This window comes from Alexandromys fortis, unplaced genomic scaffold (genome assembly GCF_014885135.2).
Source record: "Alexandromys fortis isolate MF-2015 unplaced genomic scaffold, M_Fortis_MF-2015_v1.1 scaffold_319, whole genome shotgun sequence".
In the NCBI taxonomy this organism is placed as follows: Eukaryota; Metazoa; Chordata; class Mammalia; order Rodentia; family Cricetidae; genus Alexandromys; species Alexandromys fortis.
Genome location: NW_026068193.1, coordinates 113831 through 131983, shown reverse-complemented (window position 1 = coordinate 131983; position 18153 = coordinate 113831). Strand labels below are relative to the sequence as shown.

Genomic DNA, 18153 nt, shown 5'->3' with positions numbered 1-18153 from the left:
TCCCAAATTTAGAAATACTCAAACTTAGCAAGGTGGTGTTGGCACACACCTTTAATCCCAGCCCTCGGGAGGCACAGCAAGTGGATCTTTGTGAATTCGAGGCCAGCCTGGTCTACAGAGTGCTAATTCCAGGACAGCTAGCAGCTAGGGCTGTTTGTTACACAGAGAAACCCTGTCTCAAAAAAAAACAAAAAGAAAAAAGAAAGAAAGGAAGAAGGAAAGAGAGAAAGAAAGAAAGAAAGAAAGAAAGAAAGAAAGAAAGGAATAAAGAAAGAAAGAAAGAAAGAAAGAAAGAAAGAAAGAAAGAAAGACCCAAACTCTCATGCTTGTGATTACTGGCATTCTGATCTTAGGAATTCTGATTCTAGTTCCTCATGAAACCTCTCCCATTTATCCATTTTCTCAGGCCATTTGTATGACTTCGGGCTTACCAATTTTGGATGCTAAAAGTATATTTAAAATCCTCTCTCCTAATAGAGCTACACAATCTCCAAAAAAGTTGTGAAGAAAACTAAGAAACTAAACCAAAGCAAATGCGTGCACACACACGCACATGTACGCACACATGTACACAAGTGTGCACGCACAGCCCCCAAGTCTAGTGACTAGGAATGTACAGATCAGTGGTAGAGCAAATTTAGCATTCCTGAGGCTCAATCTCCAGCACCAACCAAATGACAAACTGACCAAACAAAATAAAACCTCACCCACCAACCCCCTGCCCCCAGAATCCAGATACAAAATACAGTCAGACCAGCCACAAACCTCGGCCTGTACACACCTGTAATGTGGCTAGAAGATCAGAAGTTCAAGACCAGTCTGGAATATTAGAGAGGCTGTCCTACCAAGCTAACCAGCTAAACAAACAAAACCCTGCCACCTCTTATTTTAATGCTTTTAACAAAGTAATGGCAAAAAAAAAACCAAAACAAAACAAAAAAAAAAAACACAAAGTAATGGCAAATTAGTCAGAGCACTCTCTAGAATCTGCTCTTCTGCCCACGGGGGTTTTTATATCTCTAGCGTAGAGACCGTGACTGGAGCTCTAGGCCTGAAGTTTGGGGTAGTAGTCTGAGGAAGGAGGAAGAGTGAATTACAGTGTCTTCTCCGAAGCTCGGAAATTCTTAGGTTTAGGCCCTCCCAGATATCTGACCACAGCCCTCTATTCCCATCCTGACATTACTGTCCCTAAACCATGGTTTGAGGTCCAGCCGATAGACCCTCCCCTAGGAAGCTTGTCTTGGGGGGGGGGGTCTTCCCTGCTGTTGACTGCTGAGGAACAGTGATTATTATCACTTTTGTCATGGTCCCTTAAAGGAAGTGGCAAAGAGAAGGAGAGTCGGCTGGGGACAGTTGCTGGAGGTTGGTGGCTGGCTGTTGAGTCAAATTTCACAGCCGGGGGCTCCGGAAGCCAGTAATAGGAGGTAGAGAGAAAGGGCCAGATTGACCTACAGAGTTGAACCCTGCGAGCGACATAACAGTCTACCTAGAGTTGTGGAGAACTGGATAATAGCAGAAGGACAGTGGCACACTGAGAAAAGTTGGACAGTCTGAGGCATGCTTTTACCCTTGAATCTGCCAGGGAGTCCGATCTGCTGACCTCTGCCCCGCAGTCTGGTGCACGCTCTTCCTGCACTCCCCGCTTTTCCAGGTTCCTTGGATTCCCGCGTCTAACTTGGCTCTAGTCTCCCCGAGGCCTCTGGTTCCCGTACCCTGCCTACTCTTATCTGCGCCGCTAATCATTTTCCCAGCCGGCCCACCCCAATTCTTCTGTCTTCCAACTCTTTCCTTTCCTCACTCAGCACGAACTCAGGAGCTTCTCCAACCCGTTTCTCTATTCTTCTGCTCCGGTTTAGGACCCCCTAGTCCAAGCCATTCTAGAACCCCCATATCCCTTTCGCGTCCCCTCTCCCAGCGTGCCCTCCCGCCTTCAGGAGCTTGCACGGATCGGAGCCGGGGCACTAACCCGATTCGGAAGAGCAGCCGCTGGCTGCGCGTCATTAGCAGGCCGCGGAAGTCCCGCCGCGCTTGGCAGCCGCGGGGACTCAGAAGCAGCGCGAAGGCGAAGAACAGCAGCCCGCAGCCGGAGACCCACAGCCAGGGCGCGGGCCAGCCCTGCCAAGCCATGCTGGGGGCCGGGGCCGGGGCCGGGGGCGGGGCTGAGCGTTGCTAGGCGACTGCCCCGCCCCGGCCCCACGCGCAGAAGGGCGGGGCTCCCGGCACCTGCGCGCTGGGGGGCGCTGAGCACTTGGCTCCTCCCATTACTTCGCATTCTGACCCGCCTCCTCGCCAGCTGTGGCCTGGCACGCGCTGCGAATCCCTAAATTAAGACAGACTGGGAGATCCTCCCATTACTGGCCAGTCCGGAGGCGGAGCTCGAGCCGCCTTAACCCTGCTAATTAGGGTCCACATAGTCCAAGAGTCCTGCGGGAGGACAGAAGCCAAGTCCGCCCTCTTACTCTGGGAGAGGCCTTGGTGTGGTCCTCCTGGCGAGAAACCTTAAACTCCTAAACTATCAACTGGAAGGATCGCGGGAGTTCATTGCATCTTCTGCTGTTCATTTATTCATTCACTACCTTAAAGGCATTGTGCCAGGTTTTGAGGTAGTCAAAAGACACATAAAGGTCAAAGAGGGCTCAGTGGATAAGGACACTCTGCCAAACCTGACGACCTGAGTTTGGTTTGAACCCTTGGACCCTCTCCTCGGTGGAAGGAAAGAACCACTCCCACCAGCTGCCTGCTAACCTTCCCAGGAGTGCCATGGTGCTTGAGCCCACACAAATACACAATATCCAGGCCAGGGCAGTAGTTTGGTGGTGTAGCATATGCCAGTCTCTGGGTTTAATCTGGGAGGATGGGAGCATTCCTGGAGTTTACCCTATGGAATACAGCGATGAGACTAAACCGGAGAACAGATACAATTGCATGGATACATATGTGCTTATGTAAGCATAAACATATAGATAGATGTGATGAGAAACTGGTGCTTACAGGGAAGCAAATGGGGGCAAAAATGATATGGTGCACGGAGGCCAAACTTAGATAGAGAGGGCATGCGGCATTTCACCCACGTCTCAGAGATGATAAAGAGGCCACCGTCCACAGAGACTTCATCAAGGTAATGCAGCCTTGGGTGGCAGAGCCAGGTCCAGCAGCTAGACACCCTCAGGCCCATGCCCCGTCTGATTTCCACATCTCCTCATCCTGTTGCTGCTGCCTTCCTAATGAGTTCTAGAAGCTGCTCTGCTCAATGGGGTGGAGGTGGGTGTGAGAGCCAGCCTGCCGCAATGTACAAACTGACTCAAAGGAGCCAGGGCTGGGACGCGGTCTTGCCTAGCCCTCTGCAGGAAGGGAAGGAAATGCTGCAAATTCAAGCTCCCCGTTGCTCCCACTGGGAGAGGGGCGGAGGGAAGCAGGTGAGGCAATGCTCTTGTTTTCCTCCCTGCTTCCTGTGCTCAGCCTGAGAGCCCCAGATAACCAGACCTCACAGCATATTTTCCATCGCCCTCTGTGGTCTGGCAGCCAGTCAGTGCCCACTGTGCAACTGAAGGTTCCTGTGTACAATTTTGTACCTCGACCTCCTTCATCTGCTCCCCCCGAAAAAGCCGATGGGTGGATAAATTGTTCCCAAACTGCCTTGAAATTCACCCATTGCTTGCTTTAATCTGGAAGCCCCAGGCATTCGGAGTTTCTTTTCTGTGGAACCATCTTGAGAGACACAGTTTGTAGACATACCCTCCCTGACTCTTGCCTGCAGTTCTACTTCTTGGTGCCCTGGCACAGGAAGGGTTGAAGCTGCCAAGGGCTGGGGAGAGATGAAGATCAATAAGCAAATTCACAGAAGGCGAGTTCGTGTCTCTGTGTCTGCACATGCAAAACTGAAGGACTGTGGGTCATTGTGAACATACCCTGCTGTGGGGAAGGTGCTGTGGGCAGTACTATATGGAGAAAATAAAACACAGACCCTGCAATCTAAAACAGGAAATGCAGGCTCAGGCATGAAAACACAAACAATGGAATCTTAAACCTCCAGGAGCTTGCAGCCCCCCCCCCCCATACACTCGTTAACAAATGCAAAGCTAATAAACTCGGGACAGCCGGGCGATGGTGGCACAGGCCTTTAATCCCAGGACTCGGGAGGCAGAGGCAGGCGGATCTTTATGAGTTCGAGGCCAGCCTAGTCTACAAGAGCTAGTGCCAGGACAGGCTCCAAAGCTACAGAGAAACCCTGTCTCGAAAAACTAAAAAAAAAAAAAAAATCTCAGGACACTGTTTATGGAATCCTTGGAGTCACAGCAAGGCTGGGGGTAGGGAGTGAATGGGGGTGTCAGTGCGACCGTACGCAGGCTCAGGGAGCCGTCCGTTCCCACTCTGGACTGTTTGGGAAGACATGATGGCCTCAGACCTGCGGCAGTTCCCTCTCCTGTCCACGAGAACCTGCTGTTCTAGCAAGCTAGATGCCGCTCGCCCTCTCCTGCATTCCGCCCTGCAGCAGCGAACTACTCAGCCGCTAGAGTTCACCATACTCTTTCATGCTCCCACACTTTGGTATGCACTATGTTTTCCGCCTGGGGAGCCATTCCTTCTCTGGTCTGTAGATTCAGACCTCACGTGATTTCCCGAACAAGCACACACTTGTGCAGAGAAGAACCCCTTAGTAAGATACCAATGCCATACCTTTCTGTTTGCTGACAATATCAGAATGTAGTCTCAGTGTGGAAACTATAGTTTAATGTATTCATCTGTAGCTTGCCAGTGTCTGGCGTGGTGCCACGTACTGACTAAATGTTCTTTGAAATGTCAACGTCCCATCACAGCCCACAGGGCCTAGCTGAGCTTGTCTTCAGCCTCCTCAAACGGCATTCTTTCCCTCATCACTTTGTGCCAGCTACTTGTCCCTCAAATGCACCAAGGTCATTGCCACTGTAGGCCCTGTGAAGTTAATCTCTGTTGTCGATTTGATGAGTTCTAGACTCACCTGGGAGGTGGGCCTCTGACCTGTGGGGGATTGTTTTCATTAGGGTAATTGAGGTGAGATGACCTGACCTCTCTGGACTACATGTGGGTGGCCCCGTTCCCTGGGCCACAATCCCGACTGTAGAAAAGGAAGAACAGACCTTCACCACCCTCTGCTTCCTGATGAGGGACGCAACGTGACCAGTTGCTTGCAGGCCTCTGCTATCTTAACTTCCTGGCCACGATGGCCTGTACATCTTAACTGTGAGTTAATATGACACCCCTCCCTTTTAGACTTGGCATGGTGCTATACTGTTTTGATCCCAGTCCTCAGAAGGTAGAGACAGTCAGATCTCTGTGAGTTCAAGGCCAGCATGGTCTCCATACTGAGGTCCAAGCCAAGCCAGAGCTACATAGTTGAGACCTTGTCGCAAAACAAAAACAAACCTTTCTCCCTTAAGTTGCTTTTCTTGGGGTGTTTTTATCACAGTGATGAGTAGAGAAACCACCACAGGCCCTCTGCACACGCTCCTTCCACTTGGAAGCTGAGAAGCAAGCTGCATCTTAGGGATGGTTATATCCTGTCTACCAGGGCTCCCAGCTGCACCTGGGTGGAGAGGGTGCTATAGCATCTAGAAGTAAAGGCTCCAGGTCCTCATAAAGTCTTGTAGTGCCTAGGACAAGCCCACAACAAAGACTTGTGTGCCCCAAGATGGCTATAACACAGAGCCCGAGAGAGGGCATCTGCAAATGTAATCTCACTAAGGTGTAAGGTACATAGAAGAAGAGTCCTCCCAGAGGCCTCTGCTGGGCCCCCAACCCTCTATTATAACACTTACATTATTGTGGTTCTCATGAGAATGATCCCAATAGGCTCAAACTTTTGAATGTTTGGCCCCCAGTTGGCGGTACTGTTTGGGAAGGATTAGGTGTGGCCTTGTTGGAGGAGGTGTGTCACTGGGGGTGGGCCTTGAGGATTCAAAAGCCCACCCCATCCACAGTTATATCCACACGTCAGCTCTCAGCTATTGCTCCAAGCCCTTGCCTGTCTGCCTGTCTGCCGTGCTCTCCAGCCCTGACGGGCATGGACTAACTCTCTGAAAATGTAAGATAAACTCTCTTTTGTTAAGTTGCTTGGTCATGGTGTCTCTTCACAGCAATAGAAAAGTAACCAAGATAATTACCATTTCCTTCACTTTCAAGACAGTTTTCACAATTGGACATTTCTTGTGATTCCCACTATCATGCCCACTGGAATGGAAGCCCCATGAGCCCTACGAGTTGGTAGTATGTACAGTGCTGACCCAGAGAAGGCATAAGTCCAGCATGTGATGAATGAATGAAGGACAGAAGCAAAGAATGGCTGAATGTCTGTTTACAGCTGTGAGCACTGTGTCAGTCAGGAGACTGGAACTCTCTTGTTCTGACCAGTGGGTTTGGTCCCTGCAGGACACTCGTGTGGAAGATTCTGTCTCCATACACAGCAGTCCATATCAGGAAGCTGCCGGAGAGCTGTCTCTGAAGCACTCACACACCCGGACCTTCGGCCACACACTCTTTCCTCTTGGAGCAGTTCAGAGGCTCTGCCAAGGTTAAAGTTTGCCTCTGTGACTCTCCAGAAGTCCGTTAGTAATCTACAGCACAGCTCTGTGTGACAGTGCATGCTTGTAAGTTCAGCAATGGGAAGGTTGAGGCAAGAGGTTCATGAGTTCAAGGCCAGTCTGGGCTATGTAGTGAGACCCTGTCACAAAAGCACACAACAAATGCATGCCCCAAACAGCAACAGCCTAAGGTAGACAGGCGTGGAAGAACACCCCTGTAATCTCAGCACTAGGAACTCTGAAGCAGGAGGATTGTGACTCACAGGCTAACTGAATTCAAGGCTAGCCAGTCTACATAGAAAGACCCTGTCTCAAAAAGAAAAAACAAAACAAAACTGGAAACAAAACTGGGTGGTGATGGTGGTGCACACCTTTAATCCCAGCATTTAGGAGGCAGAAGCACACAGATCTCTGTGAGTCTGAGGCCACCCTAATCTACAGGGTGAGTTCTAGGGCAGTCAAGGCAACACAGCGAAACTTTGTCTCAAAAACAAAAAAACAACTAAACAAAACTAAAAGCCACAAAACATAACTGGAGAGATGGCTCAATAGTCAAGAGCACTGGCTCTTCCAGAGAACCAGAGTTGGATTCCCAGCACCCACATGGCAGCTCATTCTGTAACTGGTGTCTGTAACTCCAGTCCCAGGAGACCCAACACCCTCTTCCAGCCTCTCCAGCCTCTAGGCCTGAAAGTAGTGCACAGATATAACTGCAAACAGTAAATTCATCAGAACAACAACAACACACACACACACACACACACAAATAGTAAACTCATCAGAACAACAACACACACACACACACAAATAGTAAACTCATCAGAACAACAACAACACACACACACAAATAGGCAACCTTTCTTCCAGTTTCCAGGGATAGAGACAGATGTTCTCATGTCCATTCTTATTCCAGCTGTCAGCCAAAGCTGTGTCACTTGGAAAGACAGCCTGACTTCACCTTCGCATTACGGCTCAAGCTGGATGCCTGGTGCATAGCTGACTTACAGGATATCACTGGTGATGATGGTGATGATGTTGATGACAATGATGACGTCAATAGCACCATTGTGGAGGAGCTATAGTAGATGGAGCTGTGACAATGTTAAAGAATAGAGACATTAGCGGGCATAGTGGCACACCTTTCATCTTAGTACTCAGGAGGCCAGCCTGGTCTACAGAGTGAGTTTCAGGACAGCTAGAGCTGTTACACAGAGAAACCCCATCTCAAAAACAAAGCAAAAGAATAGGGATATCTTATTGGACCAGGTGGCAAAGTCAGTTTTGTTTAGAAATGTTGAACCAATGCAAAAGTGGCGGCTGGACATCTGGCCAGCCCCCCTGGACATCTGGCCAGCCCCCCTGGACATCTGGCCAGCCCCCCCCCATGCTGTCGTCAAAGAGCTCACTGTGCCCATGGTGACCTTCCCTCTGAGCCATTGTGCTGTACATTCTGAAAACATGGTTTGCTTGGAGGGATTTCCCTGACACTTCTCAATGCCCTGTCTTAACTTAATCTGTTTTCGACTTCTTTCCTGCCCACCCACTGACCTGCCTTCGGCAGGGGAACCTGTAGCTTGCCCTAGCTCTGGGCTGGGCATGGCTGCCCTGTTCCTCATCAAACAAGACTTTGACTTGCTCCCTTTTCAACCTGGTTCCCTTCACACCTTCTTAGGCAACCTCGTGGTCCAGGTGCCAGCGGATCACCATGCTAAGACTAAACTTGGTACACACACCTAATCAGCAGAACACACTACAGCCCAGAGCTCCGGGAGTCAAGTTGTTCTCCTGCTTCAGCCTCCTGAGTAGCTTGGACTTCAGGTGTGCATCATCAGATCTGGCTTTTAAGCACCTATTTTATTATTTTTGTTTGATTTATGCCCCTAGACGACCAACTGCCATGACTCACTTAGTATCTGAACTCAGCAGATCTGGAGCTCTGGGGAGCCTATGATCCACTTCAGATGCTTGAAAAACACAGAGTCCTGCTGCCTCCTGTCACTGAATTCACTACTGTAGGTCTATGGGGCCCAACACCCTGATCCAGAACTCAGCCTGAGCCTCTGTCCCTGACCTCAGTTCCAAGGTTTCTGTGTAGTTCAGCAAGGGCGTGCTCAGGGGTCGCACGTTCCATTGATCTGGGCCTCTCTGACTCTGACATAGCTCAACTCTAGTGTCCTCATCCCTGGTCTTGCATCCCTGTACAATGTCCTCCAGCTCCTTGAATCAGTTGGTTCCTCCCAGGCATTCAGTGCACAGTTCAGACTGGATTTCTTCCCTCCCAACAGTTTGTTGTTGTTGTTGTTTGTTTGTTTGTTTGTCAGTACTGGGGATGGAACCCCAAACCAGGTGCTTGCTAGCAAGCACTCAGCCACTGAGCCACACCCATACTCTCCTTATCTGGTCTGAGGCTCGGCCCCTTGAAGTACTTACCCCTATTCCATCCAGCCTTAGCCTGCTAGATTCCTAATCTCCCTGTACAAACCTAGCTTCTAGCTTCCTCTGGCACAGCACAGGAATCCACTGTCTCCTGTAAGGAGGGACCACTTTGATTCAGGCCCTATTGGAACCCCAACATCAGTGCTTAGTCATACTTGCATCTTGCTGGTGTCCTGTCTTGATGGGGCACTTTGTATTCTGTATTAGAAAGGTATTAGAAAGACTCGGAGATTCAGGCGCCTGAGACCAAACAAGCACAGACAGAGAGATGTGTGGAGGGAATAATAAGGAGGGAAGCCCAGATATCCTGGGCCTCAAAAACAGGGCTAGCCACCTGACCTGAGGGGAAGGAGTGAGCCAGAGAATGACAGACCGCCTTTGTCCCCTGTTCTAGTTAGCTTCCTAATGCTGTGATAAACACCTTGATCAGAAGCAGCTTGAGGAGGAGACAGTTTATTTTATCTTATCACTTATAGTCCTTCACTGAAAGGAGTCAGGGCAGCAACTCAGGCAGGAACTGAAGCAGAGGCCTGGAGGAGCTATGCTTATTGACTAGCTCCCCACGGCTTTCAACCTGCCTTCCTATACCCCAGGGCCGTCAGCCCAGGGTCTGCACTGCCTAGAGTGGGCTGGGCCTTCCCATGTCAATTTTTATTTTATTTTAATTATTACTGCTTTTGTTTTTTGGGGTTACTTTATGTTTTTTTGTTTGTTTTTTGAGACAGGGTTTCTCTGACTGTCCTGGAACTCACTTTGTAGAACAGGCTGGCCTAGAACTCACCAAGATTCACCTGCCTCTGACTCCCAAGTGCCAGGATTAAAGGCATTGTGCCATCAACAGCCAGCTTCCATGTCCTTTACTAATCAAGAAATGCCTACAAGAAAATCTCATAGGGCCGGGCGGTGGTGGCGCACGCCTTTAATCCCAGCACTCGGGAGGCAGAGGCAGGCGGATCTTGTGAGTTGGAGACCAGCCTGGTCTACAAGAGCTAGTTCCAGGACAGGCTCCAAAACCACAGAGAAACCCTGTCTCGAAAAAACCAAAAAAAAACCAAGAAAATCTCATTTGAGGTCCCCTGTTCCTAGATGACCTCAGCTTGGGTCAAGATGATAATAATAATAATAATAATAATAAAAAAAACAGCAAAACAACACAACAAAACCCTAATAACCACGTTCCTTCTCTGTATAGAGTCTGCTGCTGGGGTGTAAGTATGACCCGTTTTCAGGGGTTCCATGACAGTCTCCCTCCCCACAGCTGTCATTCTGCACCTCAGCCCCCACTTCCTTTCCTTTGCAGTCAGCAAATGTCCTTCAAGGCCACAAGTTCTGGGGCTACAGCCCTCTACACGCTGGCTGCTTACCCAGGGGTCCTCGGGGGTGCCAGGACCCTCCCGCCCACGGTCACACAGTGGCGCTCAAAGCCGCCACTTTTCTCACTCTGAGAGCAAATTCAAATTCAAGCTTCGCTCAGAGGTCCAGTACAGAGGCACTTGAAATAATTGCAGCACTCAGGAAGCTGAGGCAGGAGGATTCCCCCCACGCCCCGGATTTAAGTTCAGTGGTAGAGCCTAACACGTACAAGGCCGTAGGTTCAGTCACTAGCGCTGTATATACATACATGCATGCATGCATCAATTCATTAATTAAATAGGGCTTTGAAGATGGCTTAGCATGTACAGACACATGAACATACCTTCATACCACAGATACACAAAATGAGAAAGAAAAAATGGCAGACTCGGGGCATAGCCCAGTGGCAAGAGCGCATGCCTAGGACAAGCAAGGTCTAGACTCTGTCCCCAGAAATAAACAGATGGGAGAGGGAGAGGGAGAGACTAATGACAGACTGATTCTGTTCAGTGGGGTCTTCCCCAAGGCAGATATTTTGTTTGTTTGTTTGTTTGTTTTTAAGATTTATTTATTTATTATGTATACAATGCTCTACCTCCATGTATGCCCCAGAGGAGGGCTCCAGATCTCATTACAGATGGTTGTGAGCCACCATGTGGTTGCTGGGAACTGAACACAGGACCTTTGGAAGAGCAACCGGTTCTCTTAACCACTGAGCCATCTCTCCAGCCCTTTTTTTTTTTTCTTCGAGACAGGAGCCTGTCCTGGAACTAGCTCTTGTAGACCAGGCTGGTCTCGAACTCACAGAGATCTGCCTGCCTCTGCCTCCCGAGTGCTGGGATTAAAGTGTTTGTTTTGTTTTGAGACAGGGGTTCTCTGTAGCTTTGGAGCCTGTCCTGGAACTCGCTCTGTAGACCAGGTTGGCCTCAGACTCACTGAGATTTCCTTGCCTCTGCTTCCCAAGTGCGGGGATTAAAGAAAGGCAAGCGCCACCACGGCCCAGCTTTTTTTTTTTTTTTTTTTAAACATGGACCTGGCAGATTCTGTTGGCTGATTAACGGCCATTCCCTAACCATCCTCCATTCTTCCTCGTTAACTTCTATTCTGCCCATTCTCCTTCAGCAGCTCAGCCCTTAGTTCTCCAGCCCCGGTGGGTAGGTCTTGATTGGTCTAAGCCAATTGGTGCCCTGCCAACTCTTGGTTAGACCCAGGATCATGATGCAGTTCCTGCCATGAGATAATAATAGCAAATGTTTATATAGCACACAGCACGTGCCCACACTGTTCTCAGCACTTGAAATAGAAGAACCCTTGGTGCTCACATGACCCTGTCAATCAAATACTGAGAGATCAATTCTGCGGCTCCAGGTCAGAGCTGGTGAGAGGACGAGTGTATGATGGGGACCTTCTTAACAAGTGTCTGGTGCTCCCAGCCAATCCCAGGGTCCTTTGCATGCTAGGCAAACTCTCTACCACTGAGATGCATCCCATTCCTACCAGCAGCTTTTGTTGTTTTTAAGACAGGCTCCCATGTGGTCCAGGCTGACCTCTTGATTTGCACCTGAGACTGACCCCGAACTCCTGACCTTCCTGCCTCCCTTTCCCGAGTACTGGGACTACAAGTGCTCCCCACCTACCTCAGCTTTGCTTTCTCAAATGTCCCCTCCCTTTCTATAAAGAAGCCATCTTTACTGCTCCAGCATGCCGTCATCTGCTGGTAGTGTCTGGTACCCCAGCAGCCTTTGCTATCACAAAGCAGTTTAAGAGGATGGATACTCCAGGATAGCCAAGATGGCTCAGCTTGCAGGGTCAGTCTGACAACCTGAATTCACTTTCAGCATCCCAGACTGGAAGGACAAAACTGACTCCCAAAAGTTGTCCTCTGACCTACACATGTGCATTCAGACTCCCAAACACATCACACACATACACACACATGCACGCATACACACACACGCTGCCGCCGCCACCACCACTATGTTCCAGAACACTGCAGATGGCAGAGCATAAATGGAGCAAGGACCTTTATCCCTGAAGACCTCATGGAAAAGCAGGCATGGTGGCTCACACCTGCTATCCTAGTATTTGGGAAGATGAGGCAGAAGTGCTAAGAATTAGTTTAGCCTGGGCTACACAGACTCCGTCAGTTGCAAACAAATAGCCAAGTCTTCAAGTAACCAGTCCTGGAGTTTCTAGCCAGGCGTTTCCCTCTGCCTTTGTGTATATGTGTGTGCGTGTGCGTGTGCGTGTGTGTGTGTGTGTGTGTGTGTGTGTGTTTACGCCAAAAGACAAACCTTGAACATAATCCCCAGGAACTATTTCCACCTCCTTTGAAATGCGGTCTCTCGGTGGCCTAAAGTTCCTTCCTTCCTTCCTTGACTTTCCCACAATAATGGAACCTATAACCTGAACCTGTTCTCCCCTAAGTTGCTTTCTGTCAGAGTATTGTATCCCAACCACAGACATAAAACTAGGACAGAGACTTTGTCCGTGTGCTTTTGGGCATCACTTTGTTCCTTGTACCTTTAAAATCTCCTGTGACTTTCTGCGGTGTGAGGCCTCTTGATTATTTTATGAAAGCAGAACTCTTTCTACTTTTTCCTTTCCACTTATTCTCAGCTCACGATCTGGGCATTGCTGTCACCTCTGCATCCCAACAGCCTGTGTTCCTTGAAGGTCAAATCCACTTACATTGTTCAGCCCTTGTCTGAGCCCCTGGGCAGCAACTGTGGCAGGGGAGCATGCCGCAATCCCTTCTTGTCCCGCCCTGCCAGGCTATTGTGGCTTCTCCTCTCACACTTAAGGCCAAAGGCCTCTGCCTCCTAAGTCTGGGATGGGATTACAGGAATAGGCTGCCATGTCTGGCTGCCCCTTTTCTATCTAGTTCTTGCTTTCCCAGATTTCAAGTACTGCCTGTATGCTCATTGTTCCAAAGAGATATGTCCACGGACCCCCATGGCGAGTTGCCAATCTCAGTGCCCACCTTGGTGCTGGTCCCCTTCATGTAGATAACCCAGGGGCTTTTCCACATCATCTGTCCACAGCTGACCTCATACTCTTATCTCACTCCACCTGTTTCCTCACCTTCCTTGTGATGCTTAATACTGGCTTTGTCAACGTTACAGGAACTAAAATGAATCAGGAGAAGAACCTCTGGCCATGTCTGTGAGGGAGTTTCTACACTGGGCTGAGAGAAGAGAAAAGTGCCATGCCACAACTGGAGTGTGAGGCAGGAAGAAAAGAAAAAGGCAAGGACTGGGCATGGTATACACATCTTTAATCCCAGCACTTGGGAGGCAGAGGCAGGCGGATCTCTGTGAATTTGAGGCCAGCCTGGTCTACAAGAGCTAGTTCCAGGACAGGCTCCAAAGCTACAGAGAAACCTTGTCTTTGTGTGCATATTCATCTGTTTGTGTGTGTTGTGTATATGTTCGATGTGTGTATATGAATACGAGGTGTATACTGTGTTTGTGTGATCTGTATGTTGTGTATGTGTGCATGTTTCTCTGTGTGAGTGTGGGTATGCATTTGCACTCTGTGTGTGTGTGTGTGTGTGTGGTCAGAGAACAGCCTCAGGTGCTGGTCCTCTCCGTCTGTTTTTGTTTGTTTGTTTTGTTTTGTTTTTCAAGACAGAGTTTCTTTGTGTAACAGTCCTGGCTGACCTGGAACTAGCTTTGTAGACCAGACTGGCCTCAAACTCAGAGATCCACCTGCCTCTGCCTCCCGATGCCGGGATTAAAGGCGTTCACCACCACTTCTATCTCATTTGAGACAAGATCTCTCTTTGCTGCTGCTTACACCAGCCTCTGAGCCTCTGCCTTCCATCTCCCCACAGGGGCATGGTACCTAGTGTTTACATGAGTTTTGGGGGTCTGAATCTGGGCTTTCCCCACTGAGCTACCTCTTAGCCACCAGGTCCAGCTTCTACCATAATTGTGAATCAACCTCTGTTCCTCATTAGTGCTCAAACACGAGGAAAGAATTCTCAGGGTGTGATCCTTCCCTTCCACTCCTCACTGCCAGCACCACAAATCAGATCCTCAGAATGTCATGTCTGTCCCACTGCAGGCCCCTTCCCACCCGTCCACCTCAAGTAGTAGAGAAGCCTTGCCGGGAGCCCACACACTCTGCCTGAAGCCAGTGTCTACAGGACCCAGTGTACATACATCCCTTGCTTTAGTACTAAGGTCTCAAGTCAGTTTGTAACGCTCTGTGTCCCCACGCACTTCTGAGTCAGCCCGCACTGCTTGCTGCCCTGTGTCTTCTGCCCACAGCTTCAGAAGTCTTTGTTTTGTCTGAGACAGGCCCTAATGTAGCCTCAAACTCCTTAGCTGATGATGACCTTGAACTCTCTATCCTCCTGCCTCCCCTTCCCAAGGGCTGGGAGCCCAGAAGTGGCCGCCTTGTGCATCTGAGAAATCTTTCAAAGGAAATTTCTTCAGCTTTCAGGTGCCTCCTGCCCAGCCCACCCTTGGGATATGCGGTACACCCAGGGAGAATTAAAACTAATTAAAGCTCCAGCTTCCAATCTGGGGAATTGGGGAGAGAGAGAGAGAGAGAGAGAGAGAGAGAGAGAGAGAGAGAGAGAGAGAGAGAGAGAGAGAGCGCGAGCGTGCGCTCAGGGAAGCTGATGTGCCTCTCCTTTCGGTATCGCTGCAGCTAAAACCTTCATCTGCCCAGGACGCTGCTCAGCCAGCAGCGGCACACTTGCCCGACATAAACACGCCCTGGGTTTGGTCCCCAGCATTGCAAAGTAAATAATAAATTTAACTTCCTTCTTGAAGATATTTCTGGTCACAGGTGTTTAGCCAGTACATCTCCACCCGTGTTTGGCCAATACTTCATCGTCATGCCCCTACCCTGGGGAAAGTGCCACCACAGAACAGTAGGAAGTGAACTGTTTGAAAAGTTGCTACTTTTGTTTTTGAGGTTCTGGGGGAGTTGAATGGAGCCACTGTTTCCTAAGTTTGGACTCTGTAAGCAGGAACGATGCTGCCTGCTTCTTTCCTGGTTCCCTGCCCCACCCACCCCACCCCCCAGCCCTTAGCACCTGACCCATTGGAGTGTAGACTACGCTAAGTGGAAGACCTTCATGAAACCTGTGTTATTCACCATAAGGCAATTCTGAAAGGAGGAAAATGGCAGCCTCTTTTATGGAGATGAGCAAGCTGAATCTCAGCCAGGCTAAATGACTTATTCCATCACATGCTAGTCAGTGACAGGATCAGAATTCAGTTCTGGTTTTACTGGACCTGAAATCTGTACCGTTCACTCTCACTATGCGGGGGCGGGGGGCGGGGGGCGGGGGGGGGGACACACACGATGGTGAAGAGGTGACTCGGGGATTAAGAACATTTGTTGCTCTTGTATATATATTTCCAGGAGACAGTGCCCGATCTCATTACAGATGGCTGTGAGCCACCATGTGGTTGCTGGGAATTGAACTCAGGACCTCTGGCAGAGCAGTCAGTGCTCTTGACCTCCGAGCCATCTCTCCAGCCTCGATGCCTTCTTTTGACTTCCCTGGGTATCTGGCATACATGGGGTGCAATACATGCATGCAGGCAAAACACTCATATACATCAAATTAAATAAATAAATCTAAACAAATGAATAAAAAGACATCAAACAAAGCCACACAACCCCGAAATAAAATTAAAGCACAAGAGAAGGCAGAGCTGCGTAGAGACAGCCTTTGCCAGGGGACTGTACCTTTGGATGAAGCGAGCCGTCTACAGTGTCTCTGCAGGGGACAGGAGGGACAATGGGATTCTCCAGTGTCCACACCCAATGAGCCACCTAGCCTGTGTGGACCAGCTCCAAGCACAGTGGAGAAGGGCAGAGAGGGTGTGACCAATGGATGAAAGGACGTGGTTTGCAATGCACATGCTTTGATCTTGGGGAGGGGGCTGGCGGCCACCGCCCTTTGACCTGTGATGACTCAGATACTGAGTTCTTGCTCTCAGACTCAAGCCCCTACCCCATATTCACAGCTTGGAATGGCTTTGCCCGAGGTGGCCCCATGTTTGTTCCCCCATCAAGGAAACCCATGAGGTCCAGAGACCTGGCCTTAGCCACCTCCCCAGTCTCTTTAGGCCAGGCCTGGGGCCCGACCCTCTCTTTGAAGTTTCTGGAACACTCAGAGGTTGTCCGGGTTCAGGGTTATCTCCATCACCTTCACATATCCTGTTCCCTCACCATCACCTTCAAGAACGGGGACCTCATGCTCACTTTTGTTCAAGTGTGAACACAGAGGTCACCCCACCCCACCCCCACTTCTTCTCCAGTCTCAGGCTACCCTTGTATGCTATACTGTCTTAGAAGCTTTCCCTGAGAAGCCCATCTAGATGAGGCCCCTCTCTTAGCAAATGTCCCTTCTCTTAGCGTATGTCCATTTTCCTTCCGTTTCTTTTCAAACTAACGTTTTCTCATGGAGGTTTTTCCTCTCTAAAGCCAGGGCTCACTAAGGTGGCCCTGACTGACCTACAACCTGATTTGTAGATCAAGCTGACTTTCAGTTTACAGAGATTCACTGGTCTCTGCATCCACAGTGCTGAGATTAAGGTGTGTGTGCCCATACCCAGTGGAGAACTTATTCTGAAGACAGGCTCTCACTGGGAGTTTCACACTTTTGGCAATCCTCCTGCCCTAGACTCCCATGTTGTGTGTACAGCGCTGTTGTGTGTGCAGTGCTGTGCCTGCTAGTGTTGTGTGTGCAGCGCTGTGTTTTGTGTGCAGCACTGTGCCCGCTAGTGTTGTGTGTCCAGAGCTGTGTCCTGCTAGTATTGTGTGTCCAGCGCTGTGTTGTGTGTGCAGCGCTGTGTCCTGCTAGTGTTTTGTGTCCAGCGCTGTGTTGTGTGTCCAGCGCTGTGCCCGCTAGTGTTGTGTGTGCAGCGCTGTGCCAGCTAGTGCGCTGTGCCCGCTAGTGTTGTGTGTGCAGCGCTGTGCCAGCTAGTGTTGTGTGTGCAGCACTGTGTTTTGTGTGCAGCACTGTGTCCCGCTAGTGTTGTGTGTGCAGCGCTGTGCCCGCTAGTGTTGTGTGTCCAGCGCTGTGTCCGGCTAGTGTTGTGTGTCCAGCTAGTGTTGTGTGTGCAGCGCTGTGTCCGGCTAGTATGTTGGCTCCCCCATCCCATGACTTCCAGAATTTAAAGCAGCTAAAACAGTAAAAAGCCATGACTGGTGACAAAGACCTATGAACCCAGGTTCTGGGGAAGCTGAGGCAGGAGGATTGCATGTTCAAGGCCCATGTGGTCTACAGATGAGTTCAAGGCCATTCTGGGTAATTCAGCGAGATCACATCTCAAAATGACACGAACATAGAAGAAGAAGAAGAAATCACGAGCTAATGTCAACTCGACACACCTAGGAAGAAGGAACCTCAGTTGCGGAACTGCCTCCATCTGATGCCCCTCCTGTGCGCATCCCTGCAGGGTATTTTCTTGATTGCTAATTGATGTAGAAGGGCCAACCCCACTGTGGGTGGTGCCATCCCTAGGCAGGTGGGCCTGGAGTGTATAAGCCAGGTGGCTGACTTTTCTGAGCCTTGATCTTTCTGGGCGGAGCTGGTAAAGTGGGTAGAATTCTTCCCTGGTCTCTGCTCCAGTTCCTAGTCAGGTTCCTGCCTTGATGTTCCTTTCCTCCCCAGGTTGCTTTTGGTCACTAACAAACAATAGAACAAGCAGGGAAGAGACTGAACAGGCCCTGTCACCCAGCTTCCATGCCTCCTCTGCAACTAACAGCTCGTAGTGATTTTCTTTTTTTTTTTTTTTTTTTTTTTTTTTTTATGTTTTTTTTACTTTTTTGTCAT

The 18153-nt window shown here is 49.7% G+C and overlaps 1 protein-coding gene across 2 annotated transcripts in view; it reads right to left on the bottom strand.

Moving 5' to 3' along the window:
• Window positions 1-18153, bottom strand: part of Pnkd (PNKD metallo-beta-lactamase domain containing) — a 68092-nt gene that overhangs the window by 21740 nt on the left and 28199 nt on the right. The window contains exon 1 of one of the 2 annotated variants that reach the window (XM_050129562.1): window positions 1967-2162. The exons of the other annotated variant lie outside the window; for it this stretch is intronic. Within the exon in view, the coding sequence (XP_049985519.1) occupies window positions 1967-2127 (161 nt within the window). The 5' untranslated portion in view covers window positions 2128-2162. Of the gene's footprint in view, window positions 1-1966; window positions 2163-18153 lie in introns of those variants that run through there. 2 annotated transcript variants of the gene reach the window in all.